The 20,242-nt window shown below is 49.6% G+C and overlaps 1 protein-coding gene across 1 annotated transcript in view; it reads right to left on the reverse strand.

Moving 5' to 3' along the window:
- Positions 1-1,400: 1,400 nt before the first annotated feature.
- The window catches only part of SPTBN2 (spectrin beta, non-erythrocytic 2), a 127,113-nt gene continuing 108,271 nt past the window's right edge, over positions 1,401-20,242 (reverse strand). The window contains exons 30-37 of the mRNA XM_084824567.1: positions 17,999-18,083; positions 17,171-17,367; positions 15,517-15,665; positions 12,576-12,651; positions 10,672-10,910; positions 8,881-9,054; positions 6,103-6,145; positions 1,401-4,771 (exon numbers count right to left, since the gene is read on the reverse strand). Of these exons, the coding sequence (XP_084680693.1) occupies positions 4,538-4,771; positions 6,103-6,145; positions 8,881-9,054; positions 10,672-10,910; positions 12,576-12,651; positions 15,517-15,665; positions 17,171-17,367; positions 17,999-18,083 (1,197 nt within the window). The 3' untranslated portion in view covers positions 1,401-4,537. The remainder of the gene's footprint in view (positions 4,772-6,102; positions 6,146-8,880; positions 9,055-10,671; positions 10,911-12,575; positions 12,652-15,516; positions 15,666-17,170; positions 17,368-17,998; positions 18,084-20,242) is intronic.

Below are 20,242 nucleotides of genomic sequence, written 5' to 3' on the forward strand. Positions count from 1 at the left end.
GAGAGGAGTCTTTCCCAGCCCAAGGTGGAGGTGTTAAGGATTAAAACTGAGACCTTTTGCATGCAAAGCCTGCTCTCTATGACTGAGCCATGGCCCCCTTTCCCTAGAAATTAAGATCCCAGTTCTCGTGGTTCCGATTGTGTAATGTGGCTGCAAATGTGCAACATCACATCATGTGGCTGCAAAAAAAGACAAATGCTATGTTGGGCTGCATTAATAGAAGCATAGCTTCCAAATCCCGGGAAGTACTAGTTCCCTTCTACTCAGTACCGGTTAGGCCTCATCTGGAGTACCGGGTCATTCTGGGCACCACACTTTAAGAAGGATGCAGACAAGCTGGAGAGGGTTCAGAGGAGGGCGACGAAGATGATCAGGGGACTGGAAACAAACCCCTATGAGGAGAGACTGAAAGAACGGGGCATGTTTAGCCTCGGGAAGAGAAGACTGAGGGGACATAGAATAGCGCTCTTCAAGGATCTCTTCTCTATGATCCCAGAGTGCAGGACACGGAACAATGGGCTCATGTTACAGGAAGCCACATTCCAGCTGAACATCAAGAAAAACTTCCTGACTGTTAGAGCAGTACAACAATGGAACCAATGAGCCAGGGAGGTGGTGGGCTCTCCCACACTGGAGGCCTTCAAGATGAAGCTGGACAGCCACCTGTCAGGGAGCCTTTGACTTGGATTCCTGCACTGAGCAGGGGGTTGGACGCGATGGCCTTGTAGGCCCTTCCCAACCCTACTATTCTATGATTAAAGGGATAATTTAAATAGGAACACAGAAAACTTACATTATTCCAAGTCAGCCGTTGGTCCATGTGACTCAATATCATCTACACGCTGACTGGCAAGGACTTTGCAAGGTTTCAGAGAGGGCCGTCCCCCACCCCTAGGCTTACCTGATGATGCTAGGTACTCCCAGGTATTTCATGGCATATGGTGGGGCATTTATGGCCAGCTGTTTGAACAGGTCTAGTATTTTACTGAAAGTGTTCTTAGCTATTGAGTTTATACATTTTGTGTATTTAAGCTTTTCTGCTGTATTTTATCTTGTGAATTGTTGTGAACTGCTCAGAGCGCTTTGGCTATTGGGCGGTATAGCAATTAATTAATTGCATATTCTGAAGGGGCGTGGTTTTTGGTAATGTTTATTTTGGCATTTTTTAAAAAATGTGAATGGCCTTGAGTGCCTTTGAAGAAAGGTGGTATAGAAATGTATTAAATAAATTAACATTTTGCTTTATGGGGGGGCTGATTTGTTTCGTTTGTTTGAGAAAGGGGCAACCAAAGGAGAGACTTGACTCGGCCTTTTTGTCTTCTGTTGCAGAGCCAGGAACAAGGGGAGAAAAGTTGAGTTCTGTAAGTGTGCGTAGGAACGAAGCAGTCTGACTCTTCTCTACACGGATTCTCTTTATTTGTCCCCCCAAAATCGGAAAGATGCCACTGCAAACATGTGAATAACGGTCTCCCACGAGCACAGAAATACCACTGGGACGCTGCTGAGCAGGCAGTGTGCAACAGAAGCCCCCTCCCTGATTACCGCCTGCAATCCGAGGAGTGCCGGGACATCCTGCCCCATCAGAAGGCAGCCGAGACACTGGGGTTTTTGAGCAGCGGATTATGGGCCCTGAGCTGAGGCAGCTTCTGCGTTCTTCCCTGAAGGGGGGAAGGAGGGGTGTCGCTGTCTTCCTATGGCAAGGAAAAAGGGGTGGAAATGGGGCAGGGAGTTGGAGGAGGTTGTGATTATGAAAGGAAGGCACACACGGGTCAGAAACCAGAGCTAAGGGGGAAAGGAGCAAGATGTCCGCTGCGTAGGATGTGAATGTTGGCAGTGGCGGATTCGGCTCCCGGAGTCTCCAAGAGCCAGGCGAGCAGCTGATGGACTGCAAACAGCAACGGAGCACCCCCAGGCAAAGCGATGCAAAGGTTGGGGTACCTGAGGCACGCGTTCTGCCCCTGAAAATGCCAGTTCTTCCCAATGTGGTTCTCAAACACAGATGTCCCTACTTTTTCCCAAAAAGGACCCCTGAGCAATGTTAGTTTCCAGACAGGCTTTGCACACACACCCCAACAGAAAGCGTTAGCTTCCTTTTGGTGTCTAAGGTTCCTTTGGGGCCAAAAATAGCTGTGAGGTGTTACAGCAGGGAGGAAAACTCATGGGAGCTTCTGGGGCAGGCAGGTCTACAAATTTTTAAAAGCCATGACCACTGAAAAATCGAACCTCCATGCAGCAGAGTAACTAGAAGAGGGGGGATGTCTTCTTTTTTTCCTATCAGGCACTACTTGAGAACTTTCCATGCTGGACTAGATGGACTTTGGTCTCATCCATCATAATTTCATATCTTGCTGTTTGATGCTTCATGATATTAAAGCCTGGCAAAGTGGAGGGTGTGTTTGGGGGGTGGGCTTCTTGGGTACAATGGCGGCAAGGACTCTAGAGCCATAACGAAATGCGACGGCAGCAGATCTGAACGGTGGAATGCAGCTCTGCCACGTAGCTGTGAAGTGTGATGGGTATGGTTTAAAGTGGAGTGGTGGGCGTAAGGCCGGCATTAGCACCCAGCACCCTCGGGCAGAGGGACGCTGGTACTGATGTGTTGGCCCTGTGTTGCTGACACATGGATCAGGGGCCCTGCCCTGGGCTTCCCTAGCAGGGACATCTGGAAAGCTGCCCTCTGTTTAAGATTTCCCACAATGCACCAGAGCTCCTGACACAGTGTCACTCTGGGGCATTATGACAATGTTAAAATGGTGTGTTGTTTCTAAGATGTCCCTGCTTCCCGAGTGGTGTTGTTTTCAGGACAGGTTTTGCACGCACAAACGGACATGGTTGGGGCCGGGGGGGGGGGGGCACTTTGCTGGGCCTCCCCCTCAAATCTCGAGCCAACCCTGGGTGGGTGGAAGGATGGGCTAAACCCCTCTTTCATGTGATTCTTTTGCCCCTCGCCCTGTAATCCCTAGTTGACCCCTGGCCGGGTTTGGAGCCTGCATGGTTGGAAAGAAAGCGGTGGGTGGGGGACACGCTTGGCCTACCTTGTCCACCCCCCGCTTTACAACTGTGCATCATGATCCCTGTACTGCGAGCCAAACAGCACATTATGTTCATTGCAGGGCTGAGCCTCAGTTTCATTGACTTTAGTGTAACTGCATGCAAGCCCGATTCAGATTGGGACCAACGCAAACTGGGAAGGGAGGACTAAATCTCACCCCTACACACAATCTCCCCCCCCCCCCAATTCCGTCCACCTCTGGGGCGGTTAAAACAAAAGATTAGAAGTCTCCACTGGGGGTCAACAGAGGCGTATTTAACTGTAGCCCATGGGTGGGGAAATGTGGGAGAGTTCATGGGGGGGTTAACCCACCCCTCCTGCTTTGTGGTGTTCCTGATTTGAAGCGGCACACAGTTACACTCAAGTAAATAAAACTATGTGTAATATGACCTGAAGTCATGGGTTCTACCGGTGCTTGAATTACCGGGGGGGGGGGGGACCTGCCCCCTTATGCTTAACTACTGTTTTTAGAAGGAGGGGGGGGCTCATGATTTAGCTAAAATTGGGGGGGGGAGTGGAGAGCAGGGTTTGTGGGTTTCATTAAGGGACCCTCTACTTTTACTTCCCGTAATTCAAGCACTGGGTTGTTCCGCCATATCGTCTTCAGTTAGATGCAGGAGCAAACAACCTCGTGCCCTCCAGATGTTGTGGACTACAACACCCATCAGCCTCAGCCAGCATGGCCAATGGCCAGGGATTAGTCAAAAACATCTGGAGGGCTCTACCCCTGATGCTAGTCTGGCAGGAGCCTCAGGAGATGGGCTTTTCCTCAAAATGCCAACGCCCCCTTCATCGGCAAACCAGTCTGGTGATTCTGCCTTGGTGACTGGGAAGGTCTTGGGGTGGGGGGGGGAGCCATCTACCTCAGAGCACACCAGTAATAGGAGAGAAAAACCGGGGTCAGATGGTGGTGGGAGATTTTCCTGACCAGGGGTGAGATCGTAGGAGAAAACCCTCACCATAAGCCAAAAAAGGTTGGTCCTGCACCCAACAACCTTTTGATGCTGCCTGGCAACGGGAAACCTTCACAGTGCCCGTGCCATTTACAGCCCCAAATGGGCCAGCATCCCATAGAGAATGCCAGTGATGGGACCTCCAAATGCCCCCCACCCAAGGCACCCTGCTGCAGTGCCCAGCATTTCGGCAATGCCCACCCCACCTCAAGGCAGCCCACCCAAGCACAGCCCCTCCGACCCAATCCGTAACACAGCCGCCTGTTGCAAGCGTGTTTTGGCAGAGGCAGTGCGGCTTTTTTTCCTTTTCTTTTTTGGGGTGGATGGGGGCATTCCTCGTCACGTCTGGAGGCGCTTCATGCAAGCTGAAGGACTAAAAAAAGAACAACTGCGGTCTCTTGTCAGTTGTGCCATGCTCCAGCAGTGCCGCCCCCCCAGTCCGAAGCCCCTGGCCATGCCCCCCCGATGATCCGTTCTGTACAGGGTCAGCAGCTGCAGCCCCCACCCCCCGCCCCTTTCCCCATGTGTGTCCCTATTTGTTCTTCTTGAAAAAGCTAAAGCGTTTCTCCCGGTCTTTTTCCTTGGTCTCTTTGCTCCGCAGAGTGACGGCCCCTTCCGGGGCGCTGTGGGGAGACACTGGAGGCATGGTCAAGGCCCGCGTCATGCCTTTGCTGATGAGCGGGGCGGGGTCCTCCGCAAGGCCTTGTGGCGTCGGGGTGCAGGCAGCGGTGGCGTTGATGACTCGCATCCAGCTGCTCATCTCAGCCTGCGGGGGGGCGGGGAGGAGAGGAATCAGAGGATAAAGCACTCATTGCTGTGAGCATGCACAGAATGCTGTCCCCTACATCCCCCTAAGAACTGGTATCCCTGCTTTTCAGAGGTAATGGTGATGGAAATGGGCGTTAATGGCTTCTACTTCACAGAACATTCAGAGGTCTTTCATATTAGATTTTCATAAACGAGACCTGCACCAAAATGTTGCAGTATGGAGTACTCATAAGAACATTGGAAGCTGCTTTATACGTCAGAGCCTTGGTCCACCTAGCCCAGCATTGTCGACACCGACTGGCAGCAGCGGCTCTCCAGCGTTTCAGGCAGGAGTTTTTCCAGCCCTACCTGGAGATGCCGGGGATCAAACCTTCTGCAGGCAATGCAGGAATTCTACCGCTGAGCTACAGTCACTGTGCCACCCAGCCATGTCCTCTTGCAGAGTACTCCATTTTGCTCCTCGTTTCTGTTTTCCTCCTTCCCACCCCCTATAGGCAGCATTCCAGGGCCAGTGAACCCATTCAGTTTTCCCTGACTCCTTTAGGAGAGTGTGTGTGTGCACGCGCGCGCGTTTAACAAAGCAATTGGCAAAATGAAATCAAATGTTTCAGTTTCCCCCTTCATCAGTGACAGTCAGTATAAGGGCTGACACACAGGCCCCCTGGGAACTGTCACTGACAAAGGCAGAAGCCGAAACGTTAGGCCTTCAGGAAAATATATTTGTCCCTGTTTTGCCAACTGCTTCGTTAAAAACACTGATTCTTACTACAATTGGTCGCATCCCTGTAGGATCCAGGGGTTGGCTCCTTGCAGAGCTGTTCAACTGCTTTCCTATGATCTTCTATCCATCTATCTTCTGCAAAGCTTAGGATTTCCCAAGCCTGCTGATACCTTCCTCATATCCATGGATGGGGCTGTTTTGGTTAGGTAAGCAACAGCACTCCCTCTCCGAACACCAGAAATAGAGGGAATGGTTTGCCATGTACTTCCAAGCAGGACTTAAAGAATACCTCTGAGCAAAGGGAGAGCGCCCAATTTCAGGATTAGAGAGGAGGCGTTTCCAGGTCAAACGGTATGGCTCTTTTTAAGAAGCATGAGAACCACTGGAGCTCTGCTTCCCATGTAGGCTCTTGGAAGAAGTCTACATGTTCTGTCTGAAATCCATGAGAGCCCCTGCCAGTCAGCGCAGTCAATACCAAGCCTGATGGATCAATAGACTGATTAATACAGCTTCCTTGGTTATCAGAGGGGATTTAGCTCACAGGTGGAATAGACGATTGGAGGTTTCAAGGCAGTTCACGAGGAGTGGGCTTTGCAGAAACTACTTACCTCATCCCTGGCCTGGAATAAATATTCTTTGCCATCTGTTAACCTGCCAGGAGAGAGAAAAGTGGGAAAGATTCACCTCCAGTGTCGATGACACCAAATGATTTAGGGTGGTTAAAGGTACAAACCTAGCATGTTTAGACAGAAAAAGTCCCACAGCTCCCAGCATTCCCCAGCCAGCATGGCTGGGGAACGCTGGGAGTCGTAGGGCTTTTTCCCCATGCTGGCTGGGGAACGCTGGGAGTCGTAGGGCTTTTTTCTGTCTAAATATGCATTGCACCCTCAAGCAAAAAGGGGGCAGTGGAAAGTTCCGAAAGGATCTCTCCAGACTGGGGGAAATGGGTATTAAAATGGCAACTGCAGTTCAATGTAAGCAAGTGTAAAGTGATGCACACTGGGGCAGAAAATCCCAACTTCACATATACGCTAAGCTGGCAGTGACTGACCAAGAAAGGAATCTTGGAGTTCTGGTTGACAGCTCAATGGAAAGGTTAACCCAGTATGTGGTGCTGTGAAAAAGGGAAATTTCATGTTGGGGATCATTAGGAAAGGAACTGAAAGAAAAACTTCTTTTCCTCTTTATTTTATTTTATTGCATTTATATCCCGCCTTTTTTCTCTTGCAAGGAACCCAAGGCGGCTGTTTGTTGTTGTGACTGTTGTCCCTATCTGGTAAAATTGTAAGAAATTTTGGTTATATGCAATAAAATCAACTTGACTTTATACAGATCTACAGTGCAGCGACGCTTGGAATACTGTGCACAGTTTTGGTCACTGCACCTCAAAAAGGATATTGTAGAGCTGGAAAAGGTGCAGAAAAGGGCAACCAAAATGATCAAGGGGCTGGAACAAAACCCCTATGAGGAAAGGTTACAATGGCTGGGACTATTCAGCTTAGAAAAAAAGCGAGTAAGGGGAGACATGATAGCGGTGTACAAAATTATGCACTGCTTGGAGGAAGTGGAGAGGGAGACATTTTTCTCCCTGTCACATAATACTAGAACCCAGTGGGGTCACCCCATGAAGCTGATGGGTGGGAGATTCAGGGCAGATCAAAGGAAGGACGTCTTCACACAGCGCAGAGTCAAACTAAGAGATTCGCTACCACACAGTGTAGTGATGGCCACCAATTTGGGTGGCTTTAAAAGGGGGTTAGGCAAATTCCTGGAGGGGAAGGCTACCAATGGCTACTAGTCCTGATGGCCATGTGGTACCTCCAGTATCGGAGGCAGTCTGCCTATGTTCACTGGTTGCTGGGGAACATGAGCAAGGGGTTGCTGTTGTGCTCATGTCCTCCTTGTGGACTTCCCAGGAGGCAGCTGTTTGGTCACAGTGGGATCAGAATGCTGGACTAGCTGGAGCTTCGACCTGAACCAATAGGGCTCTTATGTCTTATGTGTTTACCTGGGTATAGAAACATCAGAACACAAGAACAGCCCTCCTGGGTCAGACCCAGGGTCCATCTAGTCTGGCATTCTGTTCACACAGAACCAGCTGCCCCAATGGGAAATCCACAAGCAGGACAGGAGTGGAACAGCACCCTCCTGCCCATGTTCCCCAGCATCCTGCCTCTGATCCTGGAGACATTAACTCCAAACCCCAAATCCATCCACTGGGCAAGCTAGATATCGTAGCAACGTGGTTAAAAAGGGAGAGGGAGAAATAAAAAGTCCCACCACTTTGTGTGAAACTCAAACGTTGGGCTGCAAACCTGCCCAGGTTTACAAGAATAGGGTTGCGCTGCTAGAATATCACTTTTGTATTGTGCTGGGTTCTGAAAATTCTGTTACAGATCCATGCCCCCATCCCCACCCCTTTTCTACAGTTCCCATGATTCCCAGGGCATAGTCTGAAGACACAGGAGGCAGCCACCTCGCTGAAGCTAAGCAGGTCTGGGTCTGGTCAGTGCTTGGAGGGGAGACCCCCTGGGAACCGCATGTAGCCCCCTTGAGTTCCATGATGAGCGAAAGGGGGGATATACATGTGATTGACAAATAAATAAATAAAAGTAATAAATAGGGCTACAGTCTGCAAACTTCCCAGGCCTGTTAAACAAGATTTGAACCTGACTTGAACAGCTAGTGCAGCGCAGCCTCCCTGGTTCATTTGCTGTGGGAATTCGGGAAAACTCAGCGCTGGAAAGTGTGGACAAAACCAGTGGAGGCTGGTGGCTACGATGAATGTAGGGCAATGGATCCACTCCAGGTTTCAGGCAGAACCAGTCAGAACTCTCAAGGAGCTATCCAAGGTGCTTCTGCACCTTGGATAGCTCGAGAGTTATGACTGGTTCCTTTTTTTTGGCAATATGTAAGTTTTTTATTATTATTTTAATTTGTTAAAAGAGATTACAAAAACACATTAATATTGATTCAAGATCCCTCCCCAATCCCTCCCCCAGCTCGAACAGTTTCGGGATTCTTCCTCTCCCCTCCTTTCTTTTCTATTTCTATTTCAAGAGAATATATTATTCCTCCTGCTTCATTCCTTTATAATCTTCTTCTTTGCATGAGTCCCACAAATTTCTACACGCTTCTGCCAAGGTTGTTCTATCCCAATCTTTTTCTCATAACGTCTGTATATTTTTGCCCGTCCTTCTTGAAGGTGTCCCTTTTCTTTATTCCTCTGTGCTTGCTGTGGAATTAAGAAATAAAGGAAGCACCTTGGAGAGCTCCCTGAGAGTTCCGACTGAAACCTGGAGCGGATTCATCGCCCCGCTGATACTGCAGCCACCAGCCTCCGCTGGCCAAAACACTGCCTGGCCGAAAGTGTGCCGCCGGCCTACCCCAGTTTGAAGACGTGCTTGCGCTTTTTGTAGTCCAGCGCGACGTTGCAGTGCGCTCCCTGCAAGCTGACGGGCACTTCGCCGTGGTACGGGATGCCGTTGCTGGCGCTCCTGCTGTCCTTGTAGAAACCCAAGCTGCCTTTCCGTACAATGCAGTAGATGTTCTGCCAGGACCTGGCGAGGCGGGGTAGAGAGGGGAGACGTCAACACGTTCCCAGGGCCCCTTCCCCACGCTGTGTGGCCCACGCTGGGCCTGAGCCAGATAGGGCTGTTTTATTTATTATCTCTCGCTTTTCCTCCAAAGATCCGGTATTGGGTTTGGTTTTGGAAGACAGCCGAGGAGTCAGGTGTGAACTTACGCAGTGTTTAGAAGCACATGTATACTTATTTAGCAGAGTACATTGGCAACTATAATGAAGTTAGAGTTGGCGTTCACCACTGTGTAGTGAAGGGCAGCGCTTTTTGCTACTAATAAGAGCTAGGTAACGCACAGTAACAGTCTCACACGGTCTCTACTTTCTTGTGGATAAGAATGCTCCTTTCTTTGCTGTGAGAGACTGTCTTTCCTAGCAAGGAAGAAAGACCCCCCTTTCTCCTCCTTGAGCCCCAGGCAGCATGCACAGTCCTCCTCTCCATTTTATCCTCACAACAACCCTGAGAGGTAGGTTAGGCTGAGAGCCAATGACTGGCCCAAAGTTACCCAAGTGAGCTTCATGGCTGAGTGGAGACTGGAACCCGGGTCTCCTGAGTCCCAGTCCGACACTCTAGCCACTTCACCACACCGGCTGTCTTGGCAGACTACCAAACGATAGCAAGATGTGCAAAACCAAAGGCAGGCCTTCACCAAAAGAAGAGGAAGGACTGCCCTCACGAGGCTCCTAATGGAGGCCCAAAGACCAGCTCTTTTTGCCAGGCACTGCTCCCTTCTCGGGCGGCCCTGGTTCCATAGAATGCCACCCAGCACTTTAATTTCTTACATACGTAGACACATACGTACATCTTTCCTCTGACAAGCACAAGGCAGCTTACACTGTTTCCATCCTCCTTTTGATCCACACAATGACCCTGTGAGGTACGTTAGGCTGAGAGCCAGTGACTGGCCCAAAGTCACCCAGTGAGCTTCATGGCTGGACTAGAACCTGGATCATCCCAGTTCTCAGGGGTGAGGGACTTCTGTCCCTGTCCCAAAAGGTGAAAATGCCTCTCCAAAGGTTTCATTACTGGAAGTAAGTGCTTTAAGCTACAATATGCTGGTATTTTTTAATATATTTTTGACCCCACCCTTTTTGTCTTTGCCCCGTTTGTACATAACAGTAAGCCAAGATTCCTAGCTCATCCTGGCTTACTGTGAATGAGCTGTCCATTGGTGCACACAGCCAATTTGCTTGCACTCTACTCCTCCCACTTCCAGGAGCAGGTGAACAACCAGAAATGGCTGACTTCAAATGATGTCTGAATCTGGGAACCTGGTTTGTTGCTCCCAAACAAACCAGGATCCATAAGCTAACAGCAAACCCTGGCTTGTGGCTGGCTTGCAATCATGGCTTGTTTGCGATCAGCAGACCGGGATCCTGGGCTCAGACATAATATGAAATTCTCCAGTTCTGGTTTGTTTGGAACATGGCCATCTGGGGAACCCCAAAGGGCTGGACTGGGCCAGACTGGACCCCCGTGACTGAAGTTCTCCACCCCTGCCATAAACACAAATGGGATATTCTTCCAAATCTTTTGCAAACACCTTCTGCTGCCTCCCAAACCACCGTTCCACACCCATGCCCATGCACGGCTCACCTGTTGGCGGCCTTTTTGCCCTGAGACTCCATTTCCTGCTTCCGACACAGCACACCTTCCATCTGCTCCGAGGCCGAGGGATCCGGCATTCGGAGAGGCAGTGTGGTGGACTGAGCGGGGTCTGCACCAAGGGCAGGAGGTTTGGAGCGGAGCTTGGGTGACGGGGCCGGGCTGGGCTCCTTCGCCTTGGACACGGAGTCCAGCCGTGACCCATTTACCGTGGCCGATGTCTCCGAAATCTGTAAAAGAGCGGGTTGGGTTAGAATCCCAGTCCAGCCCCCTGCTCGATACAGAAAATCCAGAACTAAAGCACCGCCAACAAACCGCTGTACAGCCTCTACTTGAAGACTTCCAGTGAGGAGGGGGAGCCCACCCATCCCCTCTCTAGGTAGCCGGGTCCCTTGTCAAACTGCTCTTGCCATCGAGACATTTCTCCTAATGTTCAACCGAAATCTGCCCTCCTGTAACGTAAGCCCATGAGATCTAGCCCTGCCTTCTGGGGCAGCAGAGAACGAGTCTTCGCCCTCTTCATCCTCACAACAACCCTATGGGTCCTGATCCTGGGTGTCATGGCTCCGCCGGAGGAATCCTCTTCTGAGGAAGAGCCAGAGATCCCAGAGGTAAACCACAGCAAGGAGCAACCCATGCCAGGAGACCGGGAGATGGACCAGGAGGAGCCTGGGGGAGATTCCATGGCTCCAGCCCTACAAGAGGAGGAGAGGTCTGCTTCTGAGATGGAGGCTGAGCAACCAGCCAGCTCCCAAGACCGGCAGTATCTCAAGAGACATGCCAGAACCATCTCTGTGAGAAGAAGTCCCCAGCTGCAGAGGAAGGCTTCTCATGCGTAAAGGACTCTCCTCACGAGATGCCTCTGATGACCTGTAACTATACCTGGGTGTTGGCTGGGGACTTGGCTACATAAGCCTTCAGTTGTGCCCTGCAGTTTGCTGGAACAACAGCTTCATTTCAGCTCTTAGTACCATGTATCCTAGCCTCCCTGACCTTGCTTCTTTGGACTGATCTCTTGTGCTGCTAACCCCCAGATTCCTGAGAAGACCCTGTTTCTTGGGTTGTGCTTTCATTGGGCTGTTTGCCCAGCTCCTGGCCTCTGCCTGCTTTTTGACCTTCGAGACGGATTTTCCCCATAGACTGCTGCAGGACTGAGCCTGAACCAACCACAGCAGGTGAACAGCCAGGAACAGCTGGCTTTGCACGACATGTGAACCCGGGGAACCTGGTTTGTTCCTCCCAAACAAACCAGGATCCATAAGCCAACAGCAAGCCCGGGCTTGTGGCTGGCTTGCAACCATGGCTTGTTTGGGATCAGCAAACCAGGATCCCGGGCTCAGACATAATATGAAGGTCTCCAATTGTGGTTTGTTTGGAACATGCCCTGAGGTTCCAAACAACTGAGGTTCCCCACCCCTGCCATAAACACTAATGGGATATTTTTCCAAATCTTTTTTGGGCACCCTCCGCTACCACCCTTCCACATGCACATCCCTGCACAGGTCTCCAGAGTGGTAGGTTAGGCTGAAATATGGCAAATGGGCCAAGGTCAACCCAGCTGCTTGGAACCTGCGTTTCCCCAGTCCTAGTCCAACACTCTAATCACTATACCACACTGTCTAGGCTCAGAGATCCTGTGTCCTCTCTTTCCTCCGGGTCACTGGGGACATCTGCAACTAGAGATAGGCTGTTGGGTGACTTAGAGCCAAGTTGCAATGCAATTCCTCTTGGGATGAGTTGGGTGGATTTTGCTTGAACTCAGGGGGTTGACTATACTCTATAGTTCTAGGGTTAAACCTCAGGCTCTGCTGATCAACCAATCAGCTCTGCGTCTTCCGGGTTTCTTCCCTCCCCCCACCATCACTCTCCATAGCTCTCCAACATCCACGTCTCACCTGGGGAGACTCAGAATCAACGTTGATCCCATTCAGAGATGGCAACTCTGGTGACAGATCTCTCTCTCCGGGACTCCTGGGGAAGGCAGAAGTACGTGCAAGTCAGTTCAAGCTGACCAGGATCATTGTCACAACAACAAAAAGTCTTGTGGCACCTTAAAGGCTAACAAATTTATTATGGCATGAATCAGGATAAAGGTTTGTTTGGTTTTTTAAATTGCACTACATATGTTAATTGTCTTACCTAATGCTAGGATGTTTGTGCTATCAACAATAACTGTTTTTGTGATTGTCAGTGTCTGTACTTTATACATTTCAGCAACAACTGTTTTTGTGAATGGTCACTGTCTGTTTTTCATGCATTTCAATAACTGTTTTTGTGAATGGTCACTGTCTGTACTTTATGCATTTCATTTCCTGCTGACCTCACTACTTACCACTGCCCCCACCACCGTGTGTGTGTGTGTGTGTGTGTGAAGTCTTCAAGTCTTGCTGGTTTTGCTGCCACAGACTAACCTGGTTACCCCACTCGAAACGGTTGTATAGAACAACCTTTCCCAACCTGATGCCCTCCAGATGTGTTGGACTACAACTCCCATCATCTCCAGCCAGCAGGGGTAGTCAGGACATCTAGAGGGCACCAGGTTGGGGGAAGGCTATTATAATGGACAACATAACATCCTGGTGAATCTGTGGCAATCTATCTCACTTGGCTGTTGCAAAGATCCCCCTCTGCCTGGAACACCACCATAGCTTTCCACCAAAGTTTTGCAAAGGGGAGGGTACAATAGTTGGAGAACACTGATTCCAGCTTTCTCATACTGTTATCTTTCTTTCAATAAATAAATGTGTGCGTATCCCCACTTATCTTTCCATTAAATCATCAGATAGGTAACCTACCATTCCTTTTTGCCTCCTCTCTTCTCTCCCACAACCTTCCTGCAAATCTAATGATCATAACCTACAAACATACACAGGGCCTGTTTGCACATAACGCTAAGCCACAGTCTGTTAATTAACCTGTGGGGCTTCACAGCACACACCAGCCACCATTTTGAATATGCAAGCAGTGGCGGGAGGGCACCGTGGCATGCAAACCTTGGTGTTGTAGATTACACAGGAGTTAAACAACCCTCGGACAACACTAGAACCCATGGGTTATCCGAGAGTAACTTAAACCTCACATAACCCACAACACTCAGGTTCACACAACATGAAAAGCCTTGGGGCTGGCCTGCCGTGGCCTGCATATTCAAAATGGTGGCCTCTTTCTTTACCAACCTGCCCAGTTACTGAGGTCATCAGACGGCATGTTCCTTGTGGTTATTCATGGACCCATGGCCCAATTGGAGTCCACCAGGAAAAGAGCCTTCAGTGTGGTGGCCCCCTTCCTGTAGAACTCCCTGCCTTTGGAGGTCAGGTAGGTGCCAACATTGTGTTCCTTCCAGCTCGTCCCGATGACATTATTTCGAGAGGCCTTCCTTGCATGACCAGCCACGGTTTATTAAATTCGACCTTATTGGAATTTGTCTTTTAAAAAAATGTTTTAACTATTTTAACTCTGGTGTTTTATTCTTTTATCTTTGTTGTTCACCACTCCGAAATCTCCTGATGTGGAGCGGTATATAAATATTGTAAATAAAAATAATTTTAAAAATAAAAATTAAATGGAGGCTGGCCAATGCCTCCACCCACCATGGCTTAAATAAGCTATGGCGGGCTGCAGTGATCGTGCAAACCCGGTTACACTCTTCCTCCTTGCCCAGTTCTTAACACCAATTTGGAGTGGGGAGCAAATCCATTCTCAAGCAAAATTTCCCATCTCCAATCTGATTGTAGAAACATAGAACTGTATACTACCTGGGCTTTATTTCGGGCTTTTTGGAGAGTGGGGGATACAATGTCCCCAATTATGGGTGCGACCGGATTTTAATGGGGAGCGAGGTCTGGAAGGGAAGTGTATTATATTTAAATTTGGCAAGTTAATAATTAACGCAATTCCTTGCAAACTTGCTCATCGCTTCTCTTTACAAATATTTGCATTGTCCTTGCACATTCTTTATCAAGAAGCAAAGCCACTTCCAGGTTTGGGGGCTCTGGGGGAAAATGCTCTCAGTGGGGGGACCCACCTTGAATGCACCCACTTCTTCTTCTCCATGGTCGATGCTGCCCACTCGCTTACCTCTCTTCCTGGGCCCAACCCACCCCACCTCCCAGAGGAAGATGACAAGACTGCTTAAAGAGGCTGCTGCATCATCTCCCTGCTCCTCTCACTGCCCAATTAACCTACAATTTGCTGTGGCGCATGCTCCTTCCGATTTGAACATGCAACCTCTGATCGGCCCGATTGCAGGTTGCTGCATGATGTGCAAACCTGGACACTTTGGGTTGGTCGTGGGTTAAACAACCCAAAGTTAACCTACAATTACTTGTTAGGTTAACTCTCGGTTGTTTTACCCATGAACAACGCCAAGTGTCCAGTTCCGCATATTAAGGAGCAACTTACCATCGGGCCCATCGGAGGTTGCATTTTCAAATCAGAAGTGGCTCGCACCTGGAACATGCCGCAGCAAACCACAGCTTAATTAACCCACAATCTGCTGCCGTTACGTGAGAACTGGGCCTTAGTAACTTAGAACAGCAGTTTTGAAATGTCAGAATCATATTTGGATTATTTTGCCAAATTTCATCTCTGCTGCACCTGCTCGGAACATCGGGCTCTCATGCCTGAAGTGCCTGTTTTGTCAGAATAACCATCTTGGACTTCAAGGAAATCAATTTCCCAGGTTGAACTCTGGAACGGAGTGGCTTTAATTCCACTTCTGTTGTTGTTGCTTCTCTCCTGTGCTGAATCTATACAGCATCCCATCTCCCAGACCACTCCACTCGCTCGGCCTGCATGTGTGTCTCCCCCCGGTATGGCCAAGTCCCCAGTTCTCACCTGCTGTCATGACCAGCACCAGGAGAATTCTGCCTTTCTGGCTGCTGCTTCTGTGGTGACGTGGCTGGAAGTTCTTGCAGGGGCGGCGTCAGAGGTCTCCTTTTCCTCGCTTCCTCCTGCTCATGCCGACGGTGCTCATTCTCTTCCAACTGGTGGAAAGAAAAAAACAAAACTTATGGAACTCACTGCCAAGAAAAGCATATAATGCAAGAGTTGGAAGTAACTTTAGAGGTCATCTAGTCCATCCCCCTGCCAAGTGCAGGCTCTGAAACGAAGGATGCAGCTACAGCATTCCTCACAGATGGCTGTTCAACCCCTGCTTAAATATGATTCCATCTGGCTGGAATCACAAGGTAATTCTCATGTCCAGGGCAATTCTCATATTTGTGTCTTTTTTATTTTTATAAAAGGATTTCATAAATTCACAGAGGATTCATCTAATAATAGCTATTAGGTAGAAGTGGAACCTCTAGATTCAGAATACCTCTGAGGACCAGATGCTGTGGCAGGCAACACGCACTGCTTTTATACCCTGCTTCTGAGTTTCTCAGAGGCAGAATCCAGTAGGCCGCAGCTGAGAACAGAACGTCAAACACGTCCGAGCAAGAAAAAGAATGTGTATAGCGGTTTTTCTTCTAGGTGAGGATTTTTGTTTTTGCAGATGCTCTTATTTTTCTGATCATCTTGTGAGTGGGTCTGATAGATCTGACCAAGTGCACATTTTGCTGCCATTTCTGATGCGTCGTGGGCTTTGGGTTTTTTGTTATTCTGCCCTAACGAATGGCAACTGACACTGAAAAGCAAGATATACATTCTAGGACAGGGGAGAAGAACCTCAGGCCCAGGGTCAAATCCAGCCCCCTGGGCTTCCAGATGGCCATGCCCCTTTCCCCACAACCACCAATCGTTTACCAGCTTTTGTGTAGGTTTCTCCACATTCTAAAGGGTTGAAATACCTCTCCTAAGTTACTGGCAGTAAGAACCTGAAGCTACAATATACTGGGGCTTGGGGGTATTTTTATCCCATCCCTTTTGTCTTTGTCCCCACCCACCATGGAATGCTATCCTCGAAATGAAATTTGGCCCTTGGGCTGAAACACATCAGCACCTCTGTCCTAGGGGCTTTTAGGCTTTTAACCTGCACCTGTACCAAGGTTTCTGCTTCAGGATTCTTTGTGGGGTTAAGATTTGCTCCTTTACATGTGGTTTTTCCCCAGGTTTTTCCCCCTCTTCCTTTCTCTATGTTCTGTTACACAAGCACTAGGTGGCGCTGTGGTATAGCAGATTGCACAATTACACTAGGTTTGTATAATGCCAGTTCAGAAAAAATACTAGACTTTCCTCATTAGGAAAAGAAGAGCGATAATGGGCGCCAAGCACGGGAGAGGCCCTGGAGGATGATGACGTCATGTAAATGACCCGCAAACTACCATGAGTGAGGAATCACGAGCACGTAATAAAAGCGTCATGTAGGAAGGATTTAGGAGATAAACACATGCATACATACGTACAAAAACAAACACCCTAACTGTGCCTGAGAGTTAATTGGACGAGGGTCGACAGGAGCACTTCCCCCAACCCCTCCAGTGTCCCCAAGGACTCATCTCCCCCTCCCCCCTCCCCAAATATCACTTGATGTCCCTTGCCCACTAACCGTTGTGAGCTTCTCCAGCGCCAGGAAGCGTTCCTCCCAGGCGGCGGCCGACTTCTGGAACCCCTCGTGACGCTTGATGAGGTTCTCCACTTCGTCCACGTTGCCGCCGAGCTCTGCCGAGCGCACAATCGGCTCCTGGCTGGAGAGCCAGGCCTCAGCCATGCTTGCATCCCGCCCAAACATCAGCACCTCCATGACTGCAGGGGCGACGGCGGGGGAGAGAAAGGGAGAGTTAGTGAGGGAAGCCTTTTCTGGAAGGGGCAGATATGTCCACATTTGCCACACCTTGAGCTTCCTGGAGGCAGGAGGGAGTACAAACGCAATAGATAAATTCCTCAAAGTGCACCTCATACTTATTCCCACCCACTTGCCGGTTTCTGCCACCCAACCCAAAGCTAACTCTCGCCCTCCGCAGTGCTGCTCCCCAAGTTAGGGATGCTGAACATCTTTTGGCTCATGGGCTGAATTCCATGTCAGAGAAGATCTTGGGGGCCATGTTCCAGTAGCGGGCGGGGCTGAAGACAAGGGTGGGACCAAAAGCAAAGGGGGCGGGGCCAAATACCAATGTATTTTAGCTACAAGCTCTTACTGTCAGTCACTAAGCCTTACAGAAGGCATTTCAATCTTTCAGAATAGGGAAAAAATGCCCCCCAAAGCCAAGAAACCACCAAACCACAGTTGTCAGGGGATGGGGGTGTCACCAGCGGAAGGGGGGATGGCCTTTTGGGGAACCCTGGAGGGCCGGGTTGAGACCCCATATCTGGCCTCTCAGCCTAAAGTTCTGTACCCCTGCCAGAAATCTTCACCCCTTCCTTGCTCCCATCTTACCTATCTGTAACCAGTCCATTTTCTCCCGCCATTTATCATTGATTTCTTTGCGTCGGTCCTGCAGCTGGGTCAACTTCTCTGTAATCTGGGCACCAAAAGGAGAAGGATGGGGGAAGGAGCTCGGCTGACAGAACAACAACCCCGGGGGTCATCAATGCATCTGAACAATGGGGGGGGGGTTCAGAACAGACGAAAAGACATTACTACTGCACACGGTTCAGCGATGGAACTCTCCTCCACAAGATGCACTGAAGGTCACCAACTTCCGATGGCTTTAGAAGGGGATTAGACAAATTCTTGGAGGACAAGGCTACCGATGGCTATTAAGTCATGATGGTGATATATTACCACCAGGATCAGAGACAGTGGGCCAGTTCACATGTCACAACAGCCCAGTGTGGGTTAATTTACCTGTGGGGGTTGTGGTGTTGTGCTGGGAGCCCGCGGGCACCATTTTGGCATGGCACCCCACTTTCCATGGCTTGTTGTGTCATGGAAATCCAGGCAGCAGAGGCTGTTTGAGGGTTGTCTAACTCTCAAACAACCCCTGCTGCCTGGGTTCACATGACACGGCGAGCCAGGTGCCATGCAAAAATGGAGCCCGTGAGCCCCCGGCATGACACAACAGCCCCCATGGGCAAATTAAGCCATCATGGGCTGTCGTGTCATTACAGCCAGGTCAGCTTGTTTGCCCCCGAATACCCGTCACGGGGGAACATGAGCCAAAGGAACCTATTGAGCACATTTCCTGCTTGCGGGCTTCCCATTGGGGCATCCGGTTGGCAAACAGGATGCTGGTCAGGACAGGACTTTGGACTGATCCAACAGAGCTTTTCTTAGGTCATTACAACATCTCATTGGGTATAGGCGGGGAACACCAATACTGGAAAGGTGTACGGTGTTGTGGCCACATCGTTCAAAGGAAAAGCCTCGACAGTCTCTCTTTCAAGTGTCCTTGATCGCCAAAGGCATCTCCAATTTCAATGCCAAGGTCATTTTCAATGGACTTCTTCATCCTCATGGACATCTTCAGCGGACATCTTCAATGGACTTCTTCATCTTCATGGACATCTTCAATGGACATCTTCAATGGACTACTTCATCTTCATGGACATCTTCAGTAGACATCTTCAATGGACTTCTTCATCTTCATGGACATCTTCAATGGACATCTTCAATGGACTTCGTCATCTTCATGGGCATCTTCAATGGACATCTTCAATGGACATCTTCAATGGACTTCTTCATCTTCAATGGACATCTTCAATGGACTTCTTCATCTTCAATGGACATCTTGAACGAACATCTTCATCTTTAAGGACATCTTCAATTTCAATGCCAAGGATATCTTCAGTCTTCAATAGACATCTTCATCTTCAAGGCCACCTTCATGGACATTTTCAACGGACATCTTCACCTTCAAGGACATCTTCAATTTCCTTCGTTTACATTTGCCCCCTTCCCCAATTCTCCCCTTGCCACTTGCCTGTTCTTCAACACGTCCCTCTCCTTCTGGACTTTCCAGCAGCTGGTTCTCACAGTTGCTAGAAAAACCTTCCCCACCCAGAAACAGACACTGAAAGTAGCTTCACAGTGCAACCCTATGCAAGTTTACTCAGAAGTAAGTCCCACTGAATGCAATGGGGCTTGCTCCCAACCCAAAGAAGTGCATTTTTGTCATGACTCTCAGCCTTTGGGGCTTCCGGTGTGCAGTAGAGGATTCTGATGAAGATGAGGCACAGGCCACTTCCTTTGGGGTAGGACACTCAGTGCCTTATTCAGGGCCCTTCTGGCCAGGGGACACAGCTCTGCCATTGTTGTCTGGCCCAGAAGATGAGTCTCCATTTCCCCAGCCTTGCAGAAGTCTCAGGCTACAAAACCAGGCCCTTTAACAATCCAGTCAGCACCTCCAGGAGGGGCAGAGCTGACCACACTACAGGTCTTGTCAGCCAACGTAAGGCTTCAGTTGGCTTTAGCTCCCTGCTGAGACAACATCCTCCTATTGTCTAAATAGATAAGTGTTCCAGCCAGCAGGACCGGCTTGGAGCAATCCAGGGTCCTACTTTCTTCATGCCTTGATCTTGCTACTGGCTTCCCCTGTGAGCTTTAAGGGTCCACAGAACAAGAATGGCTGAAGACTGCAGCCTCATCCATCTTTGCCCTTCATTAGGAAAGCGCATCTTATTTCAGGTCACTCGTATTCGACATATACCCACCCACCCCAGCTCCATCCATCTGCCCTCA

This window comes from Heloderma suspectum, chromosome 17, assembly GCF_057233095.1.
Source record: "Heloderma suspectum isolate Gila_16-S chromosome 17, 16-S_ref, whole genome shotgun sequence".
NCBI lineage: Eukaryota > Metazoa > Chordata > Lepidosauria > Squamata > Helodermatidae > Heloderma > Heloderma suspectum.